The sequence below is a fragment of the Indicator indicator genome, chromosome 40, assembly GCF_027791375.1.
Source record: "Indicator indicator isolate 239-I01 chromosome 40, UM_Iind_1.1, whole genome shotgun sequence".
Taxonomy (NCBI): Eukaryota; Metazoa; Chordata; class Aves; order Piciformes; family Indicatoridae; genus Indicator; species Indicator indicator.
Genome location: NC_072049.1, coordinates 222,037 through 235,486, shown reverse-complemented (window position 1 = coordinate 235,486; position 13,450 = coordinate 222,037). Strand labels below are relative to the sequence as shown.

The window sequence follows — 13,450 nt, the reverse complement described above, 5'->3', positions numbered from 1 at the left end:
TCCCCGGTGTGTTTGTGGCCTTTTCTTTTTGTTCAGTTTTGTCTTTTGGGGCTGTCTGAGGGCCTGCTGGGTGTGCTGCAGGGTCCTCATGCAAAGCTGGCTCTGTGCCACGGCAATATGCAAAGCTGCTGCTGGGGGCTGCTGCTGCTGCTTCCTGGAAGCTGCAGCTCAGGGCTGTGATAAGAGCAAGCTGCTGCCTGCCGGCCCTGCACAGATAACCCTCAGGGCTTCCTCTGCCCACCCCCCGGGCCAGGGCTTTTCACAGAACCTGCCCTGGGCTTCTCTGAACCCTCTGAGTAAATGAGGGGGGGAGGGGGAGCCCGGGCAGGCAGCCTGCCTGCTGCTGCTGCAGCTCGGGGGTGTAGCCAGCACCGGGCATGGCTGCTTCGGGGCTTGCCCTGCGGCTGGGCTGAGCCTTTCCTGCCCTCGGGGAGCTGCCCTGAGCTAGCAGCCTGGAAAGGCAGCGACCTCCTGGCCTGCTGCTGGGCACCAAGCAGGATGGAAGCAGGGGAGCAGGGAAGTTGCCGGCCAGGGAAACAGCTGGGAAGGCCTGGAGGAGGTCTCTGGCCTGAGGTCATCCAAGCCAGCTGCTGACCTGCAGCTCACAACCACACCACGAACCTCAGCACCACATCCACGGCCCTCAGCACCACGGCCCTCAGCACCACATCCACGGCCCTCAGCACCACGGCCCTCAGCACCACTTCCATGTTCCTCAGCACCACATCCCTCAGCACCACATCCACATCCCTCAGCACCACGTCCCTCAGCACCACTTCCATGTCCCTCAGCACCACTTCCATGTCCCTCAGTACCACATCCCTCAGCACCACTTCCATGTCCCTCAGCACCACATCCACATCCCTCAGCACCATGTCCCTCAGCACCACTTCCATGTCCCTCAGCACCACATCCCTCAGCACCACTTCCATGTCCCTCAGCACCACATCCCTCAGCACCACATCCATGTTCCTCAGCACCACTTCCATGTCCCTCAGCACCACATCCACCTCCCTCAGCACCACATCCACCTCCCTCAGCACCACATCCATGCAGCTGGGGACTCCATCACCTCCCTGGGCAGCCTGGGCCAGCACCTGAGAACCCTTCCTGGATTTAGGAATCCTTCCTAGTGTCCATCCTGCAGCTCCCTGGGCACAGCTGGAGGCAGCATCGGCAGGGCTCCTGGGTGGTGTCCCGTGGGAATGCAGCCCCAAAGCCCCAATCCTGCTCACTTCTGGCTCAGGGGCCCCAGCTGTGTCCTGGCTTTGGGTACCCTCCCCTGCCCCTTCCCAGGACAGAGCTTGAGCTGCTTTTGTCCCAGGTGTGGCCCCTTCCTCTCCGGGGGGGTTGCAGAAGGGTTTTGTTTTGTTTTTTTTTTTTGGGGGGGGCTGCTCTGTAGCTGCATCCCTGCCTTGCTGTTCTGATGCCTCCCCTTGGATCCCACCCTGGGGGGCACCTCCCTCCCTCCCTCCCTCCCTCCCTCCCAGGGGGGCAGTGGAGGGGCTGGGAGTGCAGGTCAGAGCTTGGCCCCTGGGAGCTGGGGCAGTGACAGGATCCCTCCCCCCCCTCCCCCCAGACCTGGAGAGAGGCTTCCTGGCTCAGCAGTGCTCATTCCTCCTGCCCCCTCCCCAGGGTGAGTCAGCTGCTGGCTGCTGCCCCTGCCCCCAGCTGCCTGGGGCTGCCCCTGCTGGGGGGAGGCTGCCAGGTGTGGGAGCTGCTGCCCACTCTGTGCTGAGGCTGCTGGCTCTGGCGGCGGGGGGGGCAGGGAGGTGCCACTGCCCTCCTGTGCTGAGCCTGCCAGGCCTCAGCTCCCAGCGGCAGGATGGTGTCCCACAGAGGGGATGCTGGCCCCGGGTGGGTTCCTGGCTGAGCCCAGGGGTTGGGCCCTTTGCTGAGGTGCCAGGCCTGGGTGCCAGGGTGCACCTCAGGGTCCTGTCCTGCCTGGCAGAGCTCTGCCCAGCAACAGGCACTGCTAATAGCAGCTGGGGAAGTCACGTGGGGCTCTTCCAGGAACCCAGCACCCGGTGCCCATCCTCCACCCGGTGCCCATCCTCCACCCGGGCCCTGGGGTGGCAGCAGGGTGTGGGCAGAGCATGGCCCTGGGCAGGAGGCTGCCCCAACAAAGGCTTCCCTCCTCCTCCTCCTCCTCCTCCTCCTCCTCCTCCGCCCCTCCCTGGCAGGGGGTGGGGGGGGTGTGGCAGGGGTGTGTCTGTCAGTGGGGGGGGTGCAGGGCTGGGTTGGGGGCTTCAGGGGGTGGGGGGCTACGAGGGGGATGTGTGTAGGGCAGAGGAGGTACAGAGGGAGTGAGGGGCTCTGTGGTGCAGGATTTACAGGGGGCACAGGGGCAAGGGGGGGAAGGGCACCAAGACAAGGGGGGGGCAGGGATGGGTGGGGGTGGGGCTGGCCCAGCTGCGGAGCATGGGGGGGAGTGGGACTGATGTGGGATGGAGTGGGACGGAGTGGGACTGCTGTGGGATGGAGTGGGACTGATGTGGGGGGGGAGTGGGACTGCTGTGGGGTGGAGTGGGACTGCTGTGGGGTGGAGTGGGACTGCTGTGGGGTGGAGTGGGACTGATGTGGGATGGAGTGGGACTGCTGTGGGGTGGAGTGGGACTGATGTGGGATGGAGTGGGACTGATGTGGGATGGAGTGGGGCTGCTGTGGGGTGGAGTGGGACTGATGTGGGATGGAGTGGGACTGACGTGGGGTGGAGTGGGACTGCTGTGGGATGGAGTGGGACTGACGTGGGGTGGAGTGGGACTGATGTGGGGTGGAGTGGGACTGATGTGGGGTGGAGTGGGGACTGCTGTGGGGTGGAGTGGGACTGCTGTGGGATGGAGTGGGGCTGCTGTGGGATGGAGTGGGACTGACGTGGGGTGGAGTGGGGACTGCTGTGGGATGGAGTGGGACTGCTGTGGGATGGAGTGGGACTGACTGTGGGGTGGAGTGGGACTGATGTGGGGGGGGAGTGGGACTGATGTGGGGGGGGAGTGGGACTGCTGTGGGGTGGAGTGGGACTGATGTGGGATGGAGTGGGACTGATGTGGGGTGGAGTGGGGACTGCTGTGGGATGCAGTGGGGACTGCTGTGGGGTGCAGTGGGGCTGCTGTGGGGTGGAGTGGGACTGCTGTGGGGTGGAGTGGGGCTGCTGTGGGGTGGAGTGGGGCTGCTGTGGGCCTTGTGTGACGCCAGCGTGGGGCTGTGGCCCTGGAGCTGCCCAGGCAGGAACTGTCAGTGACTCAGGCAGGAATGTGCTGGCAGGACACAGAGTTCCAGCAGGACACTGCACTCTGGCAGCACCCAGCCCCACACACAGGACATTGTTCCACCAGCACCCAGCCCCATGGGCAGCACCCTTTGCCCAGCCCCATGCCTGGCATCCTGCCAACAGCCCCAGGGCCGGTGCCTCACACAGTCCTGGTACATTTGGCAGAGCCATTGGCCCACACCCTGGGGCAGCTCTGGAGGCCCCAGCACTGGTGTGGAGCTGTCAGAGAGGGTCCAGAGGAAAACACCAAGATGATGAGAGGCTGGAGCCTGTGGGGCCAGGCTGGGAGGGCTGGGGCTGTTCAGCCTGGAGAAGAGAAGGCTCCAGGGAGACCTTAGAGCAGCATTCCAGTACCTGAAGTGGCTCCAGAAGAGCTGGGGAGGGACTTTGGACAAGGGCTGGGAGTGCCAGGATGAGGGACAATGGCTTTGAGCTGGGAGAGGGGAGACTGAGGGTGGAGATGAGGAGGAAATTCTGCCACTGGAGGTTGTGGCTGCCCCCTCCCTAGAAGCGGTCAAGACCAGGCTGGATTTGGTGTACTGGGAGGTGTCCCTGCCTGTGGCAGGGGTATTGGAACACGACTCTGGACTCCTGTTCCTTGTCCCCTTTCTGCCTGAGGACATGGCCCTGGACCCCCTGTCCCCATCCCCTCTCCTTGGGGACATGACTCCATGGACTCCTTGTCACTGTCCCTGTCTCCTCTCCCTGCAGCCATGGCCCTGAACCCCCTATCCCTGTCTCATCGCCCTGGTGACACTCAGGTCCTTGCACTCCCTCCACCCCACTGCACACTCAGACCCCTGCAGCCTCCCAATTTCACACTCCCCCCTCCACTGCACATCTAACTCACTACATGCACCCGACCTGCTCCCATTGCATGAAGACACCCATGGAGGGACACCCATTTTAGGATTTGAGAATAGTCAAACCATCCTAAGCAGAGTTCTGCAAGGCTTTAAAACACAAAAATAACCTGGCTGCAGCTCAGGGGAAAAATAGCGACCGTGGCCGCGCAGTGCTGCCGCCCGGTGTTCAATTGCCGGCACTGCAGGTCTGCAGCCGCTTGTGCCGTCCCGTCACAGCTCAGTGCTGCCCTCGTGTGTTCCATTGCCGGTACTGCAGTTCTTCAGCGGTGTGTGCCGTCCCGACAGCTCAGTGCTGCCCTCGTGTGTTCCATTGCCGGTACTGCAGTTCTTCAGCGGTGTGTGCCGTCCCGACAGCTCAGTGCTGCCCTCGTGTGTTCCATTACCGACACTGCAGTTCTTCAGCGGTGTGTGCCGTCCCGTCAGCGCTCAGTGCTGCCCCCGTGTGTTTAATTGCCGGCACTGCTGTTCCCTAGCGGCATATGCCGTCCCGACAGTGCTCAGTGCTGCCACCGTGTGTTTAATGCCAACACTGCAGTTCTTCAGCGGTGTGTGCAGTCCCGACAGCGCTCAGTGCTGCCCTCGTGTGTTCAATTGCCAGCATTGCAGTTCCCCAGCGGCATATGCCGTCCTGACAGTGCTCAGTGCTGCCACCGTGTGTTTAACGCCAACACTGCAGTTCCCCAACAGCGTGTGCAGTCCCGCCAGCGTTCAGTGCTGCCGTCCAGTGTTTGTCGGCACTGCAGTTCTGCAGCGGCGTGTGCCGTCCAGTCAGCAGCACAGAGCGCTCTAAATGCCCTGAATGCTTGAGGAGGGTTAAAATTCCCGGGCGCAGAGGATTGAAAAAACATTTAAACCTGTAGGTATTAGCTTAAGAAGTTAGACAGAAATATCTCGTTTTTATCTAGATACTGAAACATCGTGTTCATTTATAGTTTAAGAAAAGGATTTCAAAAGTTTGGCCTGCAGAAGAGCAGCGTGAGAGGTGATCTGAGCAATGTTTGCGAATACCTGAAGAGTGGGGGAAGAAGAAGAACTTGGAGAACGTTGGAGCCTGTCCCCTTAGTTGGGGGAGTTCTTGCTGGATGTTTAGAGTAGACTTGGTAGAGTTGGTGAAGCAAGATCTTCTCCCAGCACATTGTGTGCTCTGCCAGTCTGCACTCCATTGCATCACCTGCTCTTATCCATGAGCACAATTCCAGCATGTTCTTCCTTATCAGGGCTGGAGGAGATGGCCAGGAGGAGGGGACCAGTTGCCACCTCAACATGGACTCCCTCTGGAGCCCTGATTGCTTTCCCATGCCATGGCTTCCCATCTCTGCTGGCCACAGCAGCTGCTGTTGGGCCATGAGTAGACCACGCTGGTGGAGTTGTCCGTTCACCACGGTGCACTGGCTCGTTGGTGCTGCTGAGCCTGCTCTTATCCTCCCTGCTATCAGCTTAATTAGAAAAGTCTGCTCCCCACAGCTGGGTTTGGTGAGGGATGCCAAAGACGTCACTAGGGGAAGCCAAATGGGATGAGCAGCAAAGGTGGTTAATGAGGGGAAGAGTAATGAACTTTTTAATGAGCAGGTGTGCAGGTGCCAGAAGAAGGTGCAGTGAGACATGCACATCGTGACAGCAGAAGCCTGCAAAGAGGAACCAGCAGAGTACCTGAAACTGCCTCAGCTGGAGCAGTTGCTTCTTCCAACTCCTTGATCCTGGCTGTGCTCTTGCCTGGGGCAGCAGCAAGGCAGGTACAATGCCTGAAGATCTCCTTTGTGCTTGGTTGGAGGATGATGGACATTTCTGCTCAGCTCAGGGCAGTGCGGGAGAGCAACTGGGAGCTCTGAGCAGGCCAGCAGAGAAGAGTCCGAGGCCCTAAGTCTCTCTGATGAGGACTCTGTGAAGGTGCTCCCAGGCTGAGGGCTGCCTGCTGTTAGGTCAGGGCAATGCTCAATCCCCCAGTCCCTGCTGCCTTTTAGCCTCTAGGTCAGCTCACTTGCAATCTGTGTCCTACTCTGCCTTTGCCTGTCTCAGCTGCTGCTCTTCTCAGCACTGGACCAGAGCTGTGGCTGCATCCTCCCATCATGCCCAAGTGTCCTTCAGTGGACAGCATCCTCTGGCCCACATTGCCTGAAGATGGTGCTGGAAATTGTGCCAGAGGAGGTTCAGGTTGGCCAGGAGGAACAATTTCTGTCCTGCAAGAGTGGTCAAGCATTGGAACAGGCTGCTCAGGGAGATAGTGGAGTCACCATCCCTGGAGGTGTTCAGGAAACATGGGCATGGCACCTGGGGACATGGTTTAATGGTCATGGTGGTGTTGGGTTGATGGTTGGACTCAATGATCTTGGAAGGCTTTTCCAACCCAAGCAGCTCTAACATTAAGTGATTCTACAGAGCCATCTCACCAGCTTGGACATTGACATTTGTGGAAGAAGAGACCATGAACCAGCATAAAGCTCCTATTTTTTCCCCCTTCTCTACTGACTGAAACAAAGCACTTGGCACCCTGGGCCCACCTAAGGAAACTCCTCAGAGCTGGGCAGTGGTACCCGGAGCCAGGCTGCTCCCTTGAACTCCTGTCCCATGGCTGAAGGGCTGTACTGGAAAGAGAGAGCCATTAATGTCCCTGATGGGACAGGGCTATCTCCTCTGATGGAGATCTCCTGAGGGCTCCTCTAATGGCACTGTCAGATGTTCCTGCATCCCTGTGTGGAGCAATTCCTTACCCATGTAATTTGCCCACAGATTGAGGAGCTCTTCCACAAGATCTGATGATCCTCACTCACATTCCATGGCACTTGGTGTTCTCTTCCTGCTTTAGCTTGGCAGCTGCTGACAGCCAAGGCCATGCTGACCTCAGGAGGGGACTCTTCTTCCAAAATGCTGCCCTCCAGCACCTCAGACCCCTTCATGATGCTTTTGCTATTCCTGGGTCTGTTTTGTGGCAGTTTAGTCCCGTTTCAATCCCACCAGTGCCAGGCACTTCGTGGTGGTGTTGCCTGCCATGGGGCTCTGTGTGAGATTTCCCTGGATGCAGCCCTCAAGCAGACTGGGCATAACTGTCACTCAGAGCTGCAGTTGGTCCAAGCAGGTGGGCACAAAGCCAACCCTGTCGTTAGCTTTCCATGGCATCATTCTGCTGCCCTGAGGTGGGGAGAGCAAACTGCTACTGCTGAGGCAGGAACTGTGCTGACTGGCCCCAAATCTGAAAGCTTCCCATTTGACAGAGCTGGCATGGCTTTCCCACATGGAGATGCAAACCTGAGAGGCACCAGGCATGTCCTGACCTTGCAGGTGTCACAGCAACAAGGGCACAGACTCTCTTTCCTCAGGCACCCATTTCTAGCCTCAGGAGTTTTCCAGCTGGCTGGCAGACACCAGCAGCTCCTCATCCCAGCTCAGCACTGCTGCAGCCCCCTCCCTCCTCTGACTGCTGCTGTCTCCCTCCCTGCAGACCTTGGAGCTCCAGAAGTCTCTTCTGGGTAGAGGCACCTCTGAGCTGGGCTCACTCAGTTCACACCACGTTGCCTGTGATGCCTTCAGCTCAGCCCTCATCCAGAGACGTGCCTTCTGTCAGGGTCCAGCTTCCACAGGTGCTTTTGGTGACCTCCTCAGGCTCCAACCTTGTAATTTCCAGGAGGCTGCTGATGGGGCCCATTATCTAGCTGGGCTTCTCAGCCCTTCTCTGGAATTTGCAGCCTCTGCACATTTGTATGGCAGCAACCTGGGCATGGGGGATGGCTTTCATAAGCTTGTGTCTTGGCTGGGCCATGGAGGCTTCCAGAGCCTGAAGAAGTGCCCTGGAAATGGCCTCAGCCCCAGGATCAGATACAGGAGGCTGTGTTCAGGGAAAAGACCTGCATGGCCAGCAGATTTCCCCCCAGATCGGTGGTTTTCAAGGCGGAAACAAGCCGCAGCGTGGTCTGGCACCTCCCAAACGCTGAGCAGCCATGGCTCCTCCCTTGGCAGGTGGCTTCTCCCCCCACCCCTTTGTCCTCTATATAAGGTCCCCTCTGAGCACCCTCAGCACATCACAACCCACTCCAGCAAAGCAGACAGCAAGCTGCACCTCCAGCTCCAGCACCCCTGCTCTTCACCACAGTCACCCAGAAGCCTTCAGCATGGGTAAGAGACTCTGCAGCTCCCCACAGCCACAGCAGCTCCAGCCTGGCTCTGGCTCCAGACACTGCCTGCAGGCTGCAGACATCCCAGCTGGGAACCCACTGGGGCACTGGGAGGTTTGTTCCTCTGCAGCGCTGCAGCAAGGACAACGGAGGGACTGAAGGGTGGAGTTGCATCGGAGGAGCTCCACTGGGTGGGACAGAGGCTTCCCATTAGGCAGCCTTTAGGATGTGGACATTTCTCATTTGGTTCTTCTTCTCCCTTCAGACAGATGCAGAGTTCAGTGCTACGAGTACCCCACCTGCCCAGATGCTGTGAAAGGCAAGTCCTGCTGAGCCTGTCTTGGGCTGGGTGCTGTTTGGGGAAGAGCTCCATGGTAGTGGACACCACCAGTGACAAAGTGGCTCTGCTGAGGGCCTGCCCCCACCACTGATGAACTCTGCCTCTGTGCACATCCACTGGTGGGGTTCTCTTCCCTCTGGGTCACTGATGGACCAGGGCTGCACAGTTGGCAGTGAGCAAGGAGGAAGGTTGTGCTGGGCAGATAAAGAAGTTGAGTCCTACCTGAGAGTGGCTGAAGCTTTGCTTTTGCTTCCTGCCTGGTTCATGCCCTGGTTTAACACCAACTTTCTGTCCACCCAGCTCCTAGAGAGGAGGTTGCCTACGTGGCCTGTACCTACAGGGAGACATGCAACGACCAACCTGACTTCCTGGCCACCGTTGACCTCAACACCAGGTCTCCAACCTATGGCCAGGTACCTCTGTCCCAGCTGTTTTTTCTCCTGGGCTGGTGACCAGCTGCTGGCTCTGCGCTTCACTGTGCTTCCAGATTCCAGGCACCGGCTCTGCCTTGCTGGGGAAGATCAGGTTGCTCAATAGCCTCTCTGTCCTGCTGCTGGCTGTTGATGCCTTTCTTCTTCTTGTCTTTGGGCATCTTCCTATCTCATCCACCCTGGCCTGACTCTTGGCTCTTGCAGCCTGGCCATGCCGTGCCAGGACTTGTCTAGGAAACCCTTTGGGAGTTTCATCATCACAACTCAGCTTCTGCTTCTCCACTGGTGCTGTGCACATTGTGTGCTCGGAATGTCACCTTCCTGCTCGCCCTCTGCTCTCCCTGTCCACCTGGCTCTGGTTGGATCATCTTCATCTCTGTGTCCTTGGGACAGGTCGGCTCTGACTCACTTCCCAACTCATTTCCAGAGAACCTTGGTGCTGTGAGTGAACTTTTGAGCACCTGCTCTGAATCACCCTGTCAGGGCTGCTCGGCATGGGCAAAGGGCTCTAGTGACCCAGCAGCTTAGGGCAGCCATCACTGCAGAGAGTTCAGAGCTGCAGTGTCAGATTTTCAGTGCCGCTCTGCACCAACCTGTCTGCTCCATCCTCAGGGGCAAATGGGCAGTGACCTGTCTCTGAGGGCTGCAGACAGGTTGCCTACATCAGGGCTGATAGAGGACCTAATTAGTTCATTACTGCAAGACCTTTGAAGACAATGCACTTTCAACACACTATTGGCTTCACCACTCTTTGAACTCCATTGTTGGGAGGAGTCTGCAGAGCAAAGCAGCAGCTTTGTCAAGATGATCACAAATTCTTCCTAGCCAGGATCTCCTGAATTTCAGTGGCATGGGGTGAGGAATTCTTGAAAGAATCACCACCTTTCTCCAGGACACAAAGGGCAGTGACCAGCGCAGGAGCAGTGCTCTCCTCCCTCAGGCAGTCCCAGCTAAAGCCCACTGGAGGTCACCAAGGCAGAAGCATCTACCAGCAATTAGTGTCCCCATTTCTCCTGCCTCCCTGTGTGAACTCAACTCTCTCTTGGCTGCTTAGGTGATCCACCGCCTGCCCATGCCCAACCTCAAAGATGAGCTGCACTGCTTGGGCTGGAGCGCTGCCTGCGGCTGCTTTGACAATGCCACAACAAAAAGGACCAAGCTGATCCTTCCCTCTCTGATTTCCTCCCGCATTTACGTGGTGGATGTGGGTTCACAGTGCCGGGCTCCCAAGCTCTGCAAGGTATGCCTGAGGTGATTCAAAGACAGCTTTCTGGGAAGGAGTTGGGAACTGGTGCTTCTGGAATAGAAACCAGGGAAGAAAGCTTCTCTCTCTGTCTTCTCTTCCACCCCGATTTGAGGGAGCTGAGTCATCTTTCCCTCTCAGCTCTCTCCTTGTCACACCAAGGAAGGCTCCAAGCATTCTGGAGTTCAGAGAGGGTTTGATCACTGGAAGTCACAAAACACCCAACACCTGCTCCCCACTCAAATGCTGAGGTGGACAGACAAGGGGTTATGAATTAGGTGTTGCTGCAATCTTCTCTGAGGTTTCTGTGATCTCTGCAAGGAGAAGCAAGTCCTAGGAATGAGAGCTCTTGGAAAGAAAGCTCCTGCAAGTGCCAGAGAGTGTAGAAGTCTCTGGTAGCCAAAGACACTGCTGGAGAGTATGAAATGAGCTGAGCAGTTGGAGGCTGAGGTGTGTGTGTCAAAATTTCCAGACAATTGAGCCAGTGGATGTCTTCTGGAAGTGCAACAAAGGATACCTGTCTGTAGTCCGCAGCCTGCCCAACGGGGATATCTTGATTGCCAACACAGGGGACGCAGCTGGCAACGGGAAAGGTGAGGCCTAGAATCCTTCCAGCAGGAAACTCCCTGCTTTGGATGTGTGTGATTTGTGACCAGTCCCCTCTTGTATCCCAGGTGGATTCATCACACTGGAGAGAGAGAACCTTGAGTTGAAGGGGAACTGGGAAAATGAGTGTGATGTTCCCCCAACTGGCTATGACTTCTGCTACCAGCCACGCCACAACGTGCTGATCAGCTCCGCTGGATCAGTCCCAAGACGGGCAGGACGTGGATTTAATCCTGATGACTTGAAGAAAGGTGAGGGAATGTGGCTGCAGGTGCTGAGCCACAACTCCCTGAAGTGCTGGGTGGGAGTTGAAGCCACCCGAGGGAGGGGACAAGCAGAGTTTTCCCCAAACCAAGCATTTGAGAGCGAGAGCTACAGGAGGTGCAGCACCTGTCCCTAAGACAGGCTGCTCCCAGCTTCTCCTGCTGCTCCCCAAACCACTGCAGCTCCTCTGCTGATTCTGGCTGCTCGCTGCCGTGGCTCTCCCTGTCTGTCAGCAGTTTGGGATTCTTCTCCATGGGCTGTCCCCAACTCTTCTCACCTGCTTTTCCTTTTCCTCAGGGGTCTATGGGCACCGCCTCAACGTGTGGAACTTGTCCTGCCGCAGCCTGACTCAGTGCTTTGACCTGGGGGAGGACTCCCTGCCCCTGAGTGTGAAATTCCTGCACAACCCTGATGCTGCCGAGGGCTACGTCGCCTGTGCCCTCAGCGGCATCATCTACCGCTTCTACAAGTGTGAGGTGAGGGCTCTACAGGGCAGTCCCAGCCATGCTGAGCTACAGAGGGAAGAGCATGAGGAAGAGCTTTGGGGTGGCAGACAGAGCGCAGGAGGTGCAGCGAGTTCCTGCAGCACTCAGGGCTCACCAACCAGCATCACTCATGGTGCTTGTGTCTCTTGTGCAGAGAGAAAACTGGGCAGTGGAGGAGGTGATCCGGATCCCAGCCAAGGACGTGTCAGGATGGATTATGTGCAAGATGCCAGGTTTGTGTGCCCTGAGCTGCTGTGTCCTTTTCCCTCCCAGAGCCCTCTGCCCCAACTGGAGAATGAGCCCTTGAGCAGGTCTCCCGTGCTCCAGGCATGACCCCAGCCATGGTGGGAAGGGAGCTGGGGCTCGAGGCAAGGCTCATGTCCTGCTGCTGCTGCCTTCTCTGGAGCTCTCTGTTTCTGTCTCCCAGCCTTCACCACTGACCTCATCATCTCCATGGATGACAAGTTCCTGTATCTCTGCAACTGGCTGCATGGAGACATCCGCCAGTACGAGCTCTCCAAGCACTGCAAGCCCCGCCTGGTGGGACAGGTGAGGCAGGAGCAGGAGGGTTTGCACTCTGGCCTTCCTTAGCAGCATCTGCTGCTGGGGGGTTGAGAAGCCAACCTGCCACCCACTGCTTTGCTTCCAGGTCTTTGTAGGAGGCAGCATCCTCAGAGGAGGACCTGTGACTGTGTGCAGAGATGAGGAGCTGAAGTGCCAGCCTGAGCCCTTGGTGGTCAAGGTGAGTTCTGCAGCCTCTTTCCCTCTGGCGTCCTGTGGGCTTTGGCTCTGCTCTGTCTGGGGTTGGTCTCCACTTTGGGCCCCCTGTCTGCAATGTCTGGGAGCTGCCTGGGGCAGGGAGGGGAAGCAGAAGCTCTGCTCTGCTCCCTGCTTCTCCTCTGCTGGGCAGCCCAAAGGCAGGAGTCAGGAACAGCTCTGCTCTCACTTCTGCCTTCAGTGCAAGAGGATCTATGGTGGCCCCAGCAAAATGCAGCTCAGCCTGGACGGCAAGAGGCTGTACGTCACCAACTCCTTCTACAGCACATGGGACAAGCAGTTCTACCCCAACGTGGTCAGGTAAGACACAGCTGGGAGCAAAGGCATCTCTTTTGGGTGGGCTCTGTGTCACAAATGGGAAGGGAGCCTCTCCCCTCTCCAGGAAGCAGAGAAGGTCTCCAGGAGAAGCTGGAGGGGCAGCAGCAGGGTGAAGGGCAGGGTCTGCAATGGCTGTCTTCTTGTCCCCTCCCAGGGAAGGCTCTGTCATGCTGCTGATCGATGTGGACACCGAGAAGGGAGGCCTGACTGTGAACAAGAACTTCCTGGTGGATTTTGGCAAGGAACCCAATGGGCCTTGCCTTGCCCATGACATTCGCTTCCCCTCTGGAGATTCCACCTCTGAAACCTTGGCCTAGGCACCACCTGACACACTCCCTGCTTCTCCCTCTCCTGTAGTGCAGCCATTAGGAAAGAGTGTGGCTTACTTGGCTTTGGGGGTCCCTCTTAGTTGCTAGAGTCTTGACTTCTGTTAGCATGAGCTGGAGAAGCTCTGGGTGAGGGCTTGGTGCAGCAGACCAGTGAGCAGCGACACACGGCCTGCTTTCAGAGTTGTTCTCAATGCAAAGTGATCCCTGGGCCTGATCCTCAGAGCAGGGCCCAGGGCAGCTGTCAGGCACAGACATGTGCAGGACACAAACCAAGTTATGTGCCCAGTTCTTCTGAGTTACTGTTCCTCAGCCAGGTGCTTCCTGGAGAGCCTTCCCCTGGCATCAGAGTCCTCTGGACTCCCCTTCCCCCATGCTGGGGTCAATGTGCCACAGCCACAGGCGTGGGAAGAGCTT

General features: G+C 57.9%; 1 protein-coding gene across 1 annotated transcript; it reads left to right on the top strand.

Moving 5' to 3' along the window:
* Positions 1-10,071: 10,071 nt before the first annotated feature.
* On the top strand, positions 10,072-13,024 carry LOC128978888 (methanethiol oxidase-like). The gene is made up of 9 exons (XM_054396924.1): positions 10,072-10,254; positions 10,730-10,850; positions 10,932-11,114; positions 11,425-11,603; positions 11,767-11,845; positions 12,040-12,161; positions 12,262-12,354; positions 12,571-12,689; positions 12,862-13,024. Exons 1-9 carry the CDS (start codon positions 10,087-10,089, stop codon positions 13,022-13,024), a joined length of 1,227 nt encoding a protein of 408 aa, XP_054252899.1. The 5' UTR covers positions 10,072-10,086.
* The last annotated feature ends 426 nt before the right edge of the window (positions 13,025-13,450 follow it).

Coding starts and splice junctions, on each gene's coding strand:
- LOC128978888 (XM_054396924.1), top strand. CDS start 10,087: ATGCCCAACCTCAAAGATGAGCTGCACTGCTTGGGCTGGAGCGCTGCC. Junction 10,255..10,729: donor GGGCTCCCAAGCTCTGCAAG/GTATGCCTGAGG, acceptor CAAAATTTCCAG/ACAATTGAGCCAGTGGATGT. Junction 12,690..12,861: donor TTCTACCCCAACGTGGTCAG/GTAAGACACAGC, acceptor GTCCCCTCCCAG/GGAAGGCTCTGTCATGCTGC.